Consider the following 14,694-nt stretch of genomic DNA (forward strand, 5'->3'; position numbering starts at 1 on the left):
ATAATTATTAGGATTTATTTTTTATTTACCACTCAACAGTCACTTAACATGCATGTTTTTACCCTCTGCAGATTATTGTGATGACAACTATGTTTGCATAAATATACAAACACAACTTGATCTATGTAGCTGTCTACTAAACGCATTCCTGTTCAGTGAGGAATTTATATTGTCTACAATGTGGACACATGTCCTTTATGTTCGCTGCACAGCATTAAAAAACCCACAAGAAAATGCAGTTGGGAAATCGACTTAAAAACACAGCGAGGAGCCGGTGGCAAGATGTAGTTTGTGAAGGAGGCAGAGGAGGCTATGCATCAACTATTTTAATTGCATTTGGCCGGAATGACTTGCTTTTGCTCGTCTACAACGGCTCACTGTAAGGTAGTGCCAGTAATATAAAACACACAGGAAATACCAAACTGAAAAAGGTAGAGTGAAGAAATCTCAGTCAGGACATGAAAGGAGACAGTAAAAGAATGTTTCTTGCGGTCACAGACATGCGTGTATACGAGTCATAATACATTGTAGGAACAAACAAGCTTCTCTTAGTAAGGTTTTTTTCTTCGGTTTTTAATTCGACGTATTTAGTCACAGACAAAATTCACAATCTGCTTCCTATATAGTGATATAGTGGTCCTGTGTCTCCTTAATGTGCAACAGGAGTTTTGTTAATCTCACTCGTACATTATTGAAAACGAAAAATCCAAATGTGTTTGGCCTTCTCCTGCAGATGTGGAGGAAGTGAGGCTCAAGGACACTCAGTACACCTTGGAGCACATGCGTGCTTTTGGCATGTACAACTACCTCCACCTGGACCCGTGGTATGAAGACAGCGTTTTGTTTGTGGACTGCAAAGGACGGGTCCTCAGTCTCACCGTCACCCTGGTAAGCCCCCTCACGCCACCACCAGTGACTGTGAGGCTAATTCCTGTATGTTTACCGGTCATGTCAAATACAACGGTTGTGATTCTGATGTTGTGGCAGCTGAATGGACTTTAATGCACCTGACACACCAGCAGGTGGTGACCAAATACAGCAGCGTCAGCCCACTGTGCATTTCTGATGGGATCTCAGGAGAAAATGTTTGCAAATCTTCCAAGCTGTTCTCTTGTTTAAGGTCAATTAGAGACCATTAGAGAGGCAGTGAGAGTGTCAGTGTTCACGGCGGAAGTTTTTATTCCGTCCGTCGTATGAATCAGCGCGGAAGCTTTAAAGTTGTGGATGAGTCCTTGTGCGATTACGTAATTGGCTCAAGGTGCCGATCCAAGTTTCGTTACCCAAAACCAAGATCTTGAGGCGATGAGCCAAATGAGCCCGGAGACCTTTTCAGCAGAGACTTCTTTTATCTCCAAGGCATCATTCACCGTGATTAGAGGTAATAGGTGGCCTGAATGACGCTCATCAGGCTGTAATCTTGCGAAACAGTATTTAAGTCTTTCAGTGGCATCATTAAATCGCCCTTTTTATGAAAATGTGTGGCTCAAATTCTAATTACAATCATCACACCATAATTATCGTCCCTGACAAAACTTTTCTTGCGCACTTTTGCACACAGGCGGCCCACGCTGAAAATGGTCTCAAAAGTGCATCATGCATCAGGTATCGAGATATATATATATATATATATATATATATATATATATATATATATATATATATATATATATAAAGATATATATATATATATAAAGATATATATATATATATATATAAAGATATATATATATATATATATAAAGATATATATATATATATATATATATATATATATATATATATATATATATATACACACACACACACACACACACACACACACATAATACGCAGTGTCGCGCTCCATGGCAACAACAACTCAGTCCTTTCTGAAACACTGTTGGTTCACGCAGTGAGTAATTGATGCTCAGGCGCCGGCAGATCCATCCATCTATCACTAATGAGGCTCTGAATCCCATGTGAGGCCAAGTCACACGGGCGGCCACATAACGGTTTCCTCTCTTTGATGAGTTCCACGTTGTTTTTTTGTTTTTCATTTTTATGTTAAGGGTACAGTCATGTGGCTTTTGAGCAGGAAGAACATTGGAAATCCTGTATTGCTGTGTGTCTTCATGCCGGATGTTAATTGCAGAATGGTTTTATGGGATTAAAGTACCTCATTCGGTATGGAAGCAGTGGCCTTTGTAGTCAAAGCTTCCTCTGATTGAGTCTGTCTGTTTCTGTCTTTGTGAGTCATGACTGGACTGCAGAAGGCAGTTCCATAGTTCGCTCGCATATCACCCAGCTTGCATTGTTCAACCCCTCATTTTAGGGACAAAATACATTTTGTTCCTGATGCTTTTCACACACATTACACGTCAACTTTTTGGATAACTGAGTTACGTTTCAAGCAAAAAAAGCAGACATTTAGTTCTGATTCCTACTTTTCTATGTCAGTAAATTAATGGATTAATGTTCAAAACAAGATGTCCCATTGGGCTTTGAGAAATTGGAATGTTCACTTTTTCACTATTTATTGACATTTCATACACCACAGGAATAATTTAATATTATGTCATGTTTAATTAAGAAAACAGGGTTTGACAGTAAGAGATGCCAAGGGCGACCATTTTAGCATGTAAGAAAAAGGAAGTGTCATATAAAAAGTGTCATACAAAATACAAACTTCAAAGAATTTAGTTTGGTTTCTGTAACAAAGCTTTTATTCTTGTATGTTACCTTTTCATTATTAAGCTGACGCATAACTGCATCGTATCATAATTACTCAAAATTTAGGGTGGCAAAAAAATATACACGGTTAAGCCCTGTGAATTAATTGTTAGTTTCCTCTATTGTACCTGCTGATCTGAATGAACCCTGCACAGGTCAGATTGATGTTGAACAGCTCTGTCTGCCTGTGTCGTGGCTGCAGCGCTGACTGTTGTGTTGTGAGTCCAGGACACCGCCCTGGGGAAGCCGAGGGAGGTCTTCCGTATCCCCGCTGACTCCGGCCAGACCGAGCATCGGCTCTGCAGGTCCCTCAGCCTCACCTCGGCGACCTGGGCCGCTCTCTCCGACGGCGCCGGCCGGCTCTACCTCCTTCGCACCGGCAAGAGGGGAGACGGCTCCCATGCGAAGTGGGAAGTAAGTATAGCAGCCGGCTTTACCGCTTTAAGGAACACACAAAGATATTTTCAAACCTTTGTGGGTTTTCCATATTATAGACATCTTCGATTGGATATTAAGTGTATCAGTTGCAATGTTGTCGAGCAGTCAATGTCAATATCTAAATTATATAACACCTCTCAAATTAATCAAATGTCATTCAAAATGCTTTACAAATGATTGACAAGAAAATAAGGAAGATAAGATGAAGGAACCAATACACACCAAATTAAGTTAGGAAAAATCAATAAATAATACCCCTGAATAAATTGACAATTGTGTAAAGTTAGAGCGAAATATAATATGTATAAATACTAAAACCATAGCATCAAAAATATCCAAGGTACTGCATAAAGTCAGACGTAATATTGAGCATAATAACAATAAATCACATTAAATTACAATGTGAGCGTCAAGGGGCGGTAGCTAATCCATGACCTTTTATCGACCTCTATTGGTGAATGAGTGGAAGTGCAGCAACAACAACTGAACACGCTGCTTTGTACAGAAATCCCTTTTCATCAATAGTCTGTCATATGCTTTCTTCGGCCCGGCACCACTTTGTATTGGTATTCGTTCATCTTGTGATGTCACCGGATAATATGTTACTATGGTGAACTGTTCAAAATGAGTCCAGGGTTGAATGTCTGGAAAGTGAATGGCCGAAGCCAGATGTCTCAGTGATGTGATGTTGGAGTCAGAGCTGCACAATATTTCCATTTATTATTGTCATCGAGAAGTCCACCTGCGCCATAAACGCATCTAAAAAAAAAAAACGATCTTGAACTCAGGGACTTTTTGAATTGGTGGAAAACGGCACTTTAAAATTTAGCTATTTGTTCAATAAAAGAACGTGGAAAATAAGTTTCTTTTATAAGCAATTTGTGGTGTTTTAGCTGAATTCTGAAAACATCCGAAAGGCTGCACTGAGTATACTTTAATGTCTATTTTAATATCTCTATCGCGATATTCAATCGCATATTTTGTGTGTCACAAAAATAAAGCTTCAAAGTCCCACAGGAGCAAATACAAATACAAATACGTTTGTCTACGCCAGCAGACACTTCTGATGGTTTTGCTGCAAGTCGTCATCCTCTCTCTCTCTCTCTCTCTCTCTCTCTCTCTCTCTCCCTCCATCTCTCCATCCAATAAAGCAGAAAATAAAATCTAAAAATAAACCGCATGAAAAGAGCAAAGACGATAATGAATCGATCTTATTATAGAGTACTGTCTCTGTACCCAAAGCCTGATGATGCCACTTCTCGATCAGAATGCAGCTGTGGTTTCGTCTGTGTGTCCACACTCGACACTCCAATGCCACCTGATCAGATAAATGTTTATTGGACAAAGGCGCCGCTGTAAAACGGTGGACAAAAACATTTCATTTCCCAAAACCTCTTCACAATAGAAGTCCCCTGTTGTTGTTTTTGCTCTTTACTCTTCCTCCCTGCAGTATCAGTAGACTTGTTTTGTTGAAGAATTACAAAGCTTTGCTAATCTTGTGATCCTCTGAATTCTTCACAATAAAAGTGCAAATTTTCAGCAACGATTGTACTCACATGCTGTCTGCCCCTCGCCGCCACCTTGGCTCGTGGTCTGGCTGATCGGGCAGCGCTCAGACTCGTCCCGCTGGGAAGAGAAGTGTAACCTCGGCCTCAGAGCTCCATTGTTGTCCAAAATCTATTGAAACGCATCACTGAGCCACGCTGTTGCACTTAGGGATCATTATGATGAACACACAGGCTCAGTTTTATAACATGAATCCATCATACATACTGAAAATAGTCCCCAACTAATGCATTATTTGACTGAGTAGCGTTTGGTTAAAGTCCGAAAGTAGACGGAACTATCGGATAGGAGATCACCATCCCAGCATTTTCCTTTAACCCGGTATGTATGAGATAGTTTTATTATAGAGAATAAATAATAGCTAGTTGAGATAACAGTATGCAGAATGTATAGAACAGTATGTACAGCCTATTTCAAGATATAAATATCAATATAAACAATGGCAATATGTCAGAATTAACCAAGACTCATGTTGAGAAGTCCAGGGAGTGTAAATGTGCTCTTGCATTATGAAATGTCCTGTTATTCAGCAGATATACACTCGTCAAAAGAGGCATTCTTTTGAACTGTTATGCAAATTCAGGCTTTAAAAGCCGTTTCTAAAGCTTAGCCTGGGCTTGTAGTAATGAGAGATCTTTGATGAGATTAGGCTTTGTGCACTTTATCCTGTTAACAGGCTGCAGTTGGGATTTGGCTTCAAATGAGAGTTCCCCCTTGATATTACTCTGAAAGCAAAGTTTAAGAGTGGAATTTGTGCTGAAGATTCAAGCCCTGCAGTCCGTCCAATGTTCTAATTTTAAGTCTCGACGCTCTGGGATCTTTCCATGTGGTTTGTGTGCGTGTGTAATAAACGGACACATAAACCGGATATTGTTATGCAATCATTCCAAAATCACTTCACCTTCTTCAACCAGACAACTGGAGACACTGAGTGAGAAATACTAGTTTGAATTAGCGTTTTATTGGTAAGATAAATAAGTCCTTTCTAAAGTGTTGTGCATTTAGGCTGTTTTATATTCAGATAGTCTTACACCTCTGAACTCCTCACACGTTTTGAATATTACAAATGGGTAATTGGTTATTAATATGAGCAGCACTCCTTGTTACTAATCAAAGGCTACAGACGTCTCGCCTTCAGCAGGCAATCTAAAGGAGAGGTGGTCTGAATACTGAATGGAAAAATGTATTTGATTCCAGGTTGAGCCCCCGCCATCGCTTGTATGAACGGCTGAGCGGCATCATCTAGTGTGTAGCGGTCGGAAGACTAGAAAAGTCCTTTTACAATTGACCAAGTCCATATGTGGAGCTACAGGCCAACCTCTCACCAAATATAATCACTTTGACTCAAAGTAGTAGTAAAAATTGATCTATTTCAAATTTTTTGCAACATCTTTGCTCCGTATCTCGGATATTCTTCTAGAAACATCCGCAATGCGTTTGGCTTCAGAACACACGACAGCAGAGGCAATAAATAGAAACTGAAGACCGTTATAAAGAACAATACAAATACAGTGATGAACCTTCTCCTTGAAGAAGGTTATGCAGCCAGTATTTGGCATTTCTGTTGGCTCTTTACTCTGTAGCGCCTCCTTGAGGGTCAGAGCTCAAAGTGAGGTTCAAAGTGTGACGAGCATCATTTACATCTGAAGAACTCGTATCTTTTCTATTTCTCGCTCACTTGCATCTGGGCCTTCCCTTTTAATTTCCCTACTGCCTGCGGGTAGCGGTCCAACCGAGAGGTTACCCAGAACTCATTTCCTGATCAAATTAGCTTGGACACATTTGCCGGTGACATTGTAAACAATCATCCCACTCATTAAATGTGTATAATTTGCTGTGTGCTAAAGCACCTCAGCCCTGTCCCCCTGAAGATGGATGTTCCCTTTTCTTATTTCAGAGGAGGTGGCCTGCCATGCTGATCTATCGCTGCTCATGCCGAGTAGAGACACTTCTGTTCATTCCAAATGAAGCTCGGCCAAAGTAAAACAGGGTTAAGAGATGTAAACACACGGTGTCTGGCTGCAACCAACGATTGTTAAAGGCGTCAAAATGCTGTGAAATAGTGAAACATTATAAACCCAAAGATTTGGGATTTACAATTTACGGTGGTATGAAACGAAGGAGAGCAGCAAATCTTCACATTTGAGAAATTTGAAACAAGTAACAAACGAGCGCTTCATTTGAATACTGAATAGTTCTAGTAATATTATTTCAGATAGTCAGAGGAATATATTTTTCCATTATATTTAGTTTCTTCTCACCAAATTGACCCAGATTACCACACTTGCATAATCTGCATTCACTTCTATGAAAACGTAAAGTTTGATAAAATAACATAAAATATTTTTTTATTAGTCCCGCAGTGGGGAAATTACAGGATTACAGCAGCGTTGCTCACAAGTGAATACAAGATCAAAATCAAGTAATATAAAAGTACTTAAACGTATTGCACGTGTTGGATATTGCACCAGGTGAATGGTTAACGTGTTCAAAGTGATCAACGTGTTCGTGGTCGATGTCAGCTGACGGCTTGTTTTCTCCGCTCCACACTGTGTGTTTTAGAGTGCTTGTATTTATTTGTTGGTTGTGTTCCCGTAGCCCCTGTTCAGTGAGGACACGGGGGAGCCGTTCACCGTCCTCCACAGCATCTCGCATGTCCAGGAGGGAGTCCACACCATGGAGGTCCTGCTGCTCCGCATCCAGAAGGACCCGGAGGAGACCAAAGGGAGTGGATACTCGGTCTCTCTGGAGTGGATCTCAGTCGCCAACAGCGCAGGACACGGTGGGTGGCTCGCCGGCTGATCATCATTTCAGTAATTGAGCATGAAGTCAATTGAGACAAGACGAGTGTATCATACATAATTAGGTCTGAATTCAGATCTAAATTTCCAGGCTGTTATGTGGTGTTCACCCAGCAGACAACACAGTTCTTTGTTAATCAAGCCTCACCAGGAGGTTAGTCATGCTGCGCCATTAATGCGCTGTAATTATTATGTCCCAGATGAGATTAGTGTACTCTAAATTAAACATTAGCAAGAAGAAGTTTCATTAAAGTTCTTGGCACATATTGAGAAAGAAAGACACTCTGACTCAAGATTGGAGGAAAAAAACAGACGCAGCCTTTGGAGAGTCCCTTCCTCATCAAGATGGGTTTAAAGATGCAGCCTTTAATATCGGAGAGCTGGAGAATAACCTTTTGTTCTTTGTTTAGTGTCTCCATGTTTGGCTAAATCTATATTTTGGCAATGATTCACTTTTCATCTCGCTTCACAATTTTTCCAGAATATCACTGAGGGGGGACCGTGATTCTCCAAAATCAACTTATTCAGAGAATATGTTTTAATGCAAAGTATCACCCGCTATTGAAGGGACGGGGCAGTTCAGATGACTGAAGTGAGTGTGTTTCCATGTCAATATAAGCTTACGCTATATTTAGAATATTTTCCCCACCGTCAGAAAACTGAATCTTATCGCTAATTATTCACATAAAGAAAAGAAAAAGAAAAAGATTTCCCTAGCATTTAGTAAACGGAAACTAATTAAATATTGTTTTGGTGTGTTTTTTTTTACTTCATAACAACAGTGGCTTTATTGTAAACGAACTGGCATTTAAAGTGTTACAATTCTGAAAGTGAAAACATATTTGGTAATTATGATCATAACCGAAGTTGACTGTTGATAAAACATTGAGACATTTTTTACATTGTTGTCCTCTAAGGACATCAGAGCAACTATTTTAAAAGGGATGCACAAGCTTTAAATGTATGAGTCTGATTGTCCAAACAATTCATTGAAGATTAAAAGACGCTAAAAAAAAAATTGTAATTTGTTACAGCCTGAATCTCCTTTTAGTTGCATTACAGTATATACTCTATACTGTAATGCAACCTCTGCTGTAATAAGATACATATTGATTGACTTCAAAGTGTTTTTCAGTGTGAGATATTGTAGTGATCAGATGACACCCGATTGGACACACAGCTCTTTGGTTTAAAGCCAGATGTCAAATGAACGATCAATACAGTAATGAATAAAACAATAGCAATACATACAAAAGAAATGCACATTATGCAATTATATATTATTGTATAATTATTACTATATACATTATACGAGGGTATGGCACCGAAAGCCAAAATAAAAACCGTAACCATGAGGCCCCCTCCCGTTATATTTTGTTCAAAGAGCTAAAAAAAGATTGGATATTCCACTTTCCTCCGCCCTGAAGGAAGCAACTGGAATTCCTGGCAGTCCAGTAAAATACATGAAACGTGTCAGAGTGTAACACCAGACATGATTGCCTCACACCTTTTGGTTTTGGTTTCCACACGCAGGTCCGGAGAAGAAGTATGAAGTGAAGAAGAGGAGGGTCCTCACGGGGAAGTCGGTGCCTCACTACGCCGCGGTGGAGCCGCAGGGGAAGGGGCTGATGGTGGCCTCGGACAAACCGTTTGCCTTCACGCACGTGGACGGCCGCCCGGTGGAGCTGCCCCGCCCAGAGCCCATGGAGCTGGAGAAGACAGGTGGGTCAGAGGCGCTGCTGGGAAACGGTTATTACAGGGTTCAGATAGATGTATCCTCTCCGCCAGGTATTAGACACTGAGAAAGCCTTTTTTTATGTTTATCAATGCTACTCCCTGTTATCCATTGTTCTGATAAAAGCACTGATTATAGGGTTGTTAACAAAAACATGATGGCATAGAACTAGTTGTGAAATAACATTTTAAAAAGGATGAAAAATGCACTAATCCACGGGTAGTGTGTGCCATAGCAAAAAAATCCAATTCCAGAAACTTAGTTGGAGCGTTAGAAATAAAAACCTTTTAGTTATTATGGGCTGCTACATTATCAAAATGCCCCAACAAGGTGACTCATAATGAGCCCAAACCAATGAGTAGTGCAATCTCACCCCCCTGTGTTAAGGTGAAATCACTTCTTTGTGTGAGTGCACATATTGTTATAATGGCGATATTTTTTAAACTTTTGCAAAGAAGTCCAATTCCAGCTTTTTGGTCTTTGACTCAATGCCAGAATTCATTTCAGATCCCGTCTATCTTCGTCGAAAGATTTTATGTAGAGAATCCAGAAGGTATCACATTGTGAAATCACATCAGAATCTGACTGTCAGTCTGTTTCCGACTTTGAGAAAACACTGAAAGAGGTTTCGACGTGGTTTGGCATTGATTCTATTTATAGCGAGAAAGTGGCATCTTTCTTTTTCTTCTTTCTTGCTGAGATCACAGTCTGAAACCGGCCAAAGAGCAAACCAGTCTGCTGTAACGCCGTTGAAACAAAGTGAGATACAAACATCATCTGGACCCTGAGCTGCTGCCCGGCTTCCCTCCACAAATGACATGGCATCACCACGCCACTCACTTTTAAGAGGCACACACTGACCAGCTGGGTTGTAGCCATAGAAACGCTTGAGCAGGCAGCAGAACATTCTCAATCGGACCGCGTCTCTGTCAGGTCTGTGATCCGTCTCTGTATTTCCAGGCCGTTTATTACCGCTTGTACTGCCGATGTTTGTCTGTGAAAGCCACACCATGATCGTTCTCCCCTCAGCAGCAGCGTTCAGTCTGGTCAGCAAAGAATTAGGGATTTATGTCTCGGCCTACAATTTATATAATTGTTACATAGTTTGCGTCCAATGTCAAAAATACTAATGAACGCCTTTCTTGAGCCCAAAGAGATCGTCGACCAACAGTCCAAACCCCAAAGGTGTAAAAAGTAGCACGTTCTCACAATTTAGAGGCAATTTAGAGGATTTCCCTTTCCCGGACTTGGATGAGAAGATTGATGCCTCTCATGCCTGTACAATAAATATCGACAGGTTAAAGTACGGCGAAGGTTAGCTTAGCTTAGCATAAATACTTAAAACGGGTGTAAAGAGCGAGCAGCCAACCTGTACGCTTCCGCCAAGACTCTGCTGCCGGTCGGGAACGCGCTACCGGCCGTAACTTCCATATAAACTAACTATCAAAAGCTCTGATTACTACACACACAGAGGGACAGTGACATCATTCTCTGCTGATGTAGATGCCAGTGTATCTTCACATACAAAATGTTTGTTTGCTGCTATATCAATGCTCCGAATATCGTATAAAGAGCCTTTTGAAAGTCGCAAAACATCCTGTTTTTGAGCTAAACCAAACGTTCATATCCAACTGGTTTTATCCCTTTTCCTGTTTGCACACTTTGCTACTGATGGCCTTAAAACAAGCGGACAAACAGCCAACCTCTTTTTCAAAAGATTCGTTAAAGAAAACACCCCGGGTGCCGGAGGGGGGTGTGTGTGTGTGTGTGTGTGTGTGTGTGTGTGTGTGTGTGTGTGTGTGTGTGTGTGTGTGTGTGTGTGCGTGTGTGCGTGTGTGTGCGTGTGTGCGCGTTGATGGTGCAGAAGCAGAATAATGGCCGCTTTTTAGCCGATCCTTTTATCAGCTCTCTGCCTTTCTCCTTTCGCAGTGCAAAAAGTGGATTAGGTGTCAAGAGGGGAGGCATCTTCAAAGAGGCTAGAAAGTGAAGAGAGAGGAGATGCAAAGGTGGGAGGAGAGGCGAAGGTCACTTAATGGAGCGCTGATGGAGACGAGGTGCACATGGTACAGATATTGTAGAGCGAACGCCTCCAGAAGAAGTCTCTGAAATAAGATCTTCACAGGAAACCAAAAACACTTATGAATATATAATAATGCCGAAAGCACTCAAGTGTGTCTCCGGGTCACTTCTGTGCGTGGATAGTTACGGTGCCAGGTTGGCATCATGTGTGTCTTTTCATCAGCTTGGCCAGCAGAGAAGTTCAAATGATGAACCCTGGAGGGGGAAAGACTGGGGAGAGAAATGAAGGATTGGCAGCTCCCCTCTTCCCTTCTCATTAGGTTCTTTGTGGATTCAGTCGTCGATAACAAAAGGTGATAATGAACACGTCTCGGTTTCTCACATCCCTGCCAGACACGGAGCAGGTCTGTTGGTTCGGAGCATCATAATTGGACCAATTTCGGTGCTCAGGCTTTGGCAGTGATCACAGAGTGAGTGTGTTCGACGACAGTTCTAGCACGGAGCTTTCTCTATAGGAGTGTTGTGTATGAATCAGGTGATTTAGCTTATCTCCCCCTTTCTGCGTTATCAAAATAGTTTTCTTTAATGGATCATAGTCTGTATCAAAGCATTTATAATGGTCTTTAGTTGACAGCTAACTGTATTATTCAGAATAGAAGAACACACTTCTTGAGTCAGCATGCTGTCTCTGACTTTTTTCTTCGCTAAAGTACCTCCTGTTTAAGGACTATTGACCTGAAACCAACAAAACAACTATCATTATTTAGTAAAAGCATCAATACAACATGTAAAAAATACTATATAAGTATTATTACCCAAATGTACTAAGTATGTAAGGTATTCAAACTAATCAAAGTATATTGTTTTGCAGAAAATGAATGTGCAAAACCAACATGACTACTGTTAGTCCTCACAGCTGTTGAGCTTATCTCTAATTGTACCTTTTTGAGCATCAAAACAGTTATTTAAATGGCTAAATATATGTTGAACAGTAAAATGGACAAAACTTTGCATTTTGAAAGTAGAGAGGCGTTGCATCAACGTATAATTAAAAGGAAATACTCATAGCTAAATGCACTTTGTTACTTTCCAACCCTGATGGTATTAATACTATTACACTATTTGATTTGCCCATTAATTCATGTGAGGGGGATGAAGAGTTTCTTCCTCTCTGGTTTCTCCTGTCTGGCAGTTTAGGGAGATGAATCTCTCCCACTCAGCAGTATTTCTGAATTAAGTTTCCCAGCTGTTGGACTGTTAAGTGATGGCATGTCCCTGTATTGTGTCTCTCCGCTGCATCACAGATAGGAGGAAGCTTTTCATCTGTCACAAAAAAAAAATTGTGAATCTTCCTTCTGATCGGCAACAGATGAAAATCTTCAAAAGGACTTTATTTCAGAATTGTTTGTCAGTGAACAACCTCTGACTCCTTCTCCAGAAAGCAATTCAAGCACAAGTCTGCAAGGTTGTTTCCGTTGTCTTCCTTAATAATGATGTACTTGGCAGGCAAAGTCATTTTCATCAAGCGTCTGTGGATTGAAGAGAAGGGTTAAAGGAGGACACGAGGCCTCATTCAGCATCCGCTGTCGCCACCTCAGCAATATTTAAATGGCAACTCTCTGTGACGACTTTATAGCGCACAGCGCGGTAAAGGTTTCATCACCGAGTACTAATAAAATGGCTCGGTGATGGATCACAGTGTGGACGCAGGCCAGTGGAGGTGCTGAGTCAGAGGAAGCAGAAACATTGGCTTCTTAACAATGTGGACAACGGTGAGAACAGACCCGCTTGTTCAGAAGAAGCAGAAAAGCGTCTGTCATGTTCGTTTTATAGGAAGTAGTTGAATGCCAATGCCTGAACTAATTCAGTGTTGTGTTTTAAATCACTCGTAACTGTAACGTATTACACTGTAAAAAAAACAAAAACAGTTTCTTCAACAGAGACTCTGACACTCCCAGTTACACACCACTGCTCAACTCTTCTCTTTAGATACACACTTGACACTTACATACTTGTTTTAATATACTCTTAATTTGTTTAGTTTATCATATTTTATTGTACATTTTCATATTTTCTATTTTTAAATCATGTCTTATTACTATTGCACGATGTTTATTGTCATGCACCAATCACAGGACCAAACTCCTTCTGTGTGTAACCTACTTGGCAATCAACCGTTTCTGATTCTTCTTCTGAGAGAACGTGCCTTCTCCAGTTCTGCTTAATGTTCATTTTAGTTATTAGGACAAGTTTTTACATCTGGATCTGGATCGGAATTAAAATAAATGTTTCCCATGATGGATTATCACGGCTATAGTATCGTAAAAGTCGGGTTACAAGCCGCTACTACCTTCGGTCAGTGTCCCCGTTACCTCCCCGCTGTAGCCAGCTAGCGCTGCTGCTAGAGCTCCGCTAGCTCCCCGACAACCACCGAAGGTAGCAGGACCAGCCCCGGCTCGACACCCGACTCGGGCAGAGGGGATGCAGCCAGCAGCAGCTCTAGCAGCAGCGCTAGCAGCAGCGCTAGCAGCAACGCTAGCAGCAACGCTAGCAGCAACGCTAGCAGCAGCGCTAGCAGCTGACACCCACCGGAGGTAGAAGCGGCTTGTAACCCGACTTCTACGGTATATAGATGCCAGATTTTTTTATTCAAGTAAGAGCAGTTGCTTAAAATGGCATTATTTACCAGAGCAATGTTGTGAAATCCTTTGAATAAAAAAGCACATGAATCAGCAGCTGTTTTGGAGGAACTCTCAGCTAGCATGTTCCTAATGTTGCACTACATTGAATGGAGGTCCGTGAACAGGGTTTGAGGCATGATTCTCACCAGCAGATGAAGGTGAATAAAACCTCTCGTAGCCACTGTTGGCCGAGCTGTCAGTTGTGATCTGGAAAGCATGATTGAAGTGAATTAATTAAGTAGCAAAGCAAAATCAGAAGAAGTTGAGGTCTGACAGGATATTTCTGCGCAACACTGCAGGTGAAAATGTCAAATTGTGGCGGGAGCGTCGGCTTAATAGCTTCACTCTGAGCTCGGCCCTGCTAGCGAGATTGTAATTCATTTATTTTAATAGTCTCCCATCTGCAGTGTCGCTGAATATTCAGAAGTAATTCCCCTCAACTCCTGCACTGCATCAGATGTTTTATGTATGACTCTAACCACCGGCACAGGGCCGTCATTAACTCAAACACCGTTGCCGTTCTCTCTCTCCCAGATCCCATTTACTTCTGGCAGCAGACGGCAGAGGACGTCACGGCGTGCGTGCGCATGCCCGAGGGTGTCACCAAAGAGGAGGTGCAGTTCACGCTGACGGCAGACCGCATCAGGCTCGGGGTTCAGGGCTTCCCTTCGATACTGGAGGGCCAGCTGCACTCGTCTGTCGACCCAGAGGCCAGCGCCTGGATCATCAAGGACGACAAAAGGTG

The 14,694-nt window shown here is 41.5% G+C and overlaps 1 protein-coding gene across 1 annotated transcript in view; it reads left to right on the top strand.

Annotated features, from left to right (window-relative positions):
• The window catches only part of nudcd1 (NudC domain containing 1), a gene marked incomplete at its 5' end in the record, with an annotated part of 33,424 nt that overhangs the window by 817 nt on the left and 17,913 nt on the right, over positions 1 to 14,694 (top strand). Inside the window, 5 exons of the mRNA XM_079231528.1 lie at positions 734 to 888; positions 2,938 to 3,123; positions 7,312 to 7,495; positions 9,048 to 9,236; positions 14,484 to 14,691. Of these exons, the coding sequence (XP_079087654.1) occupies positions 734 to 888; positions 2,938 to 3,123; positions 7,312 to 7,495; positions 9,048 to 9,236; positions 14,484 to 14,691 (922 nt within the window). The remainder of the gene's footprint in view (positions 1 to 733; positions 889 to 2,937; positions 3,124 to 7,311; positions 7,496 to 9,047; positions 9,237 to 14,483; positions 14,692 to 14,694) is intronic.

The sequence above is a fragment of the Taurulus bubalis genome (genome assembly GCF_910589615.1).
Source record: "Taurulus bubalis genome assembly, chromosome: 16".
Lineage (NCBI taxonomy): Eukaryota > Metazoa > Chordata > Actinopteri > Perciformes > Cottidae > Taurulus > Taurulus bubalis.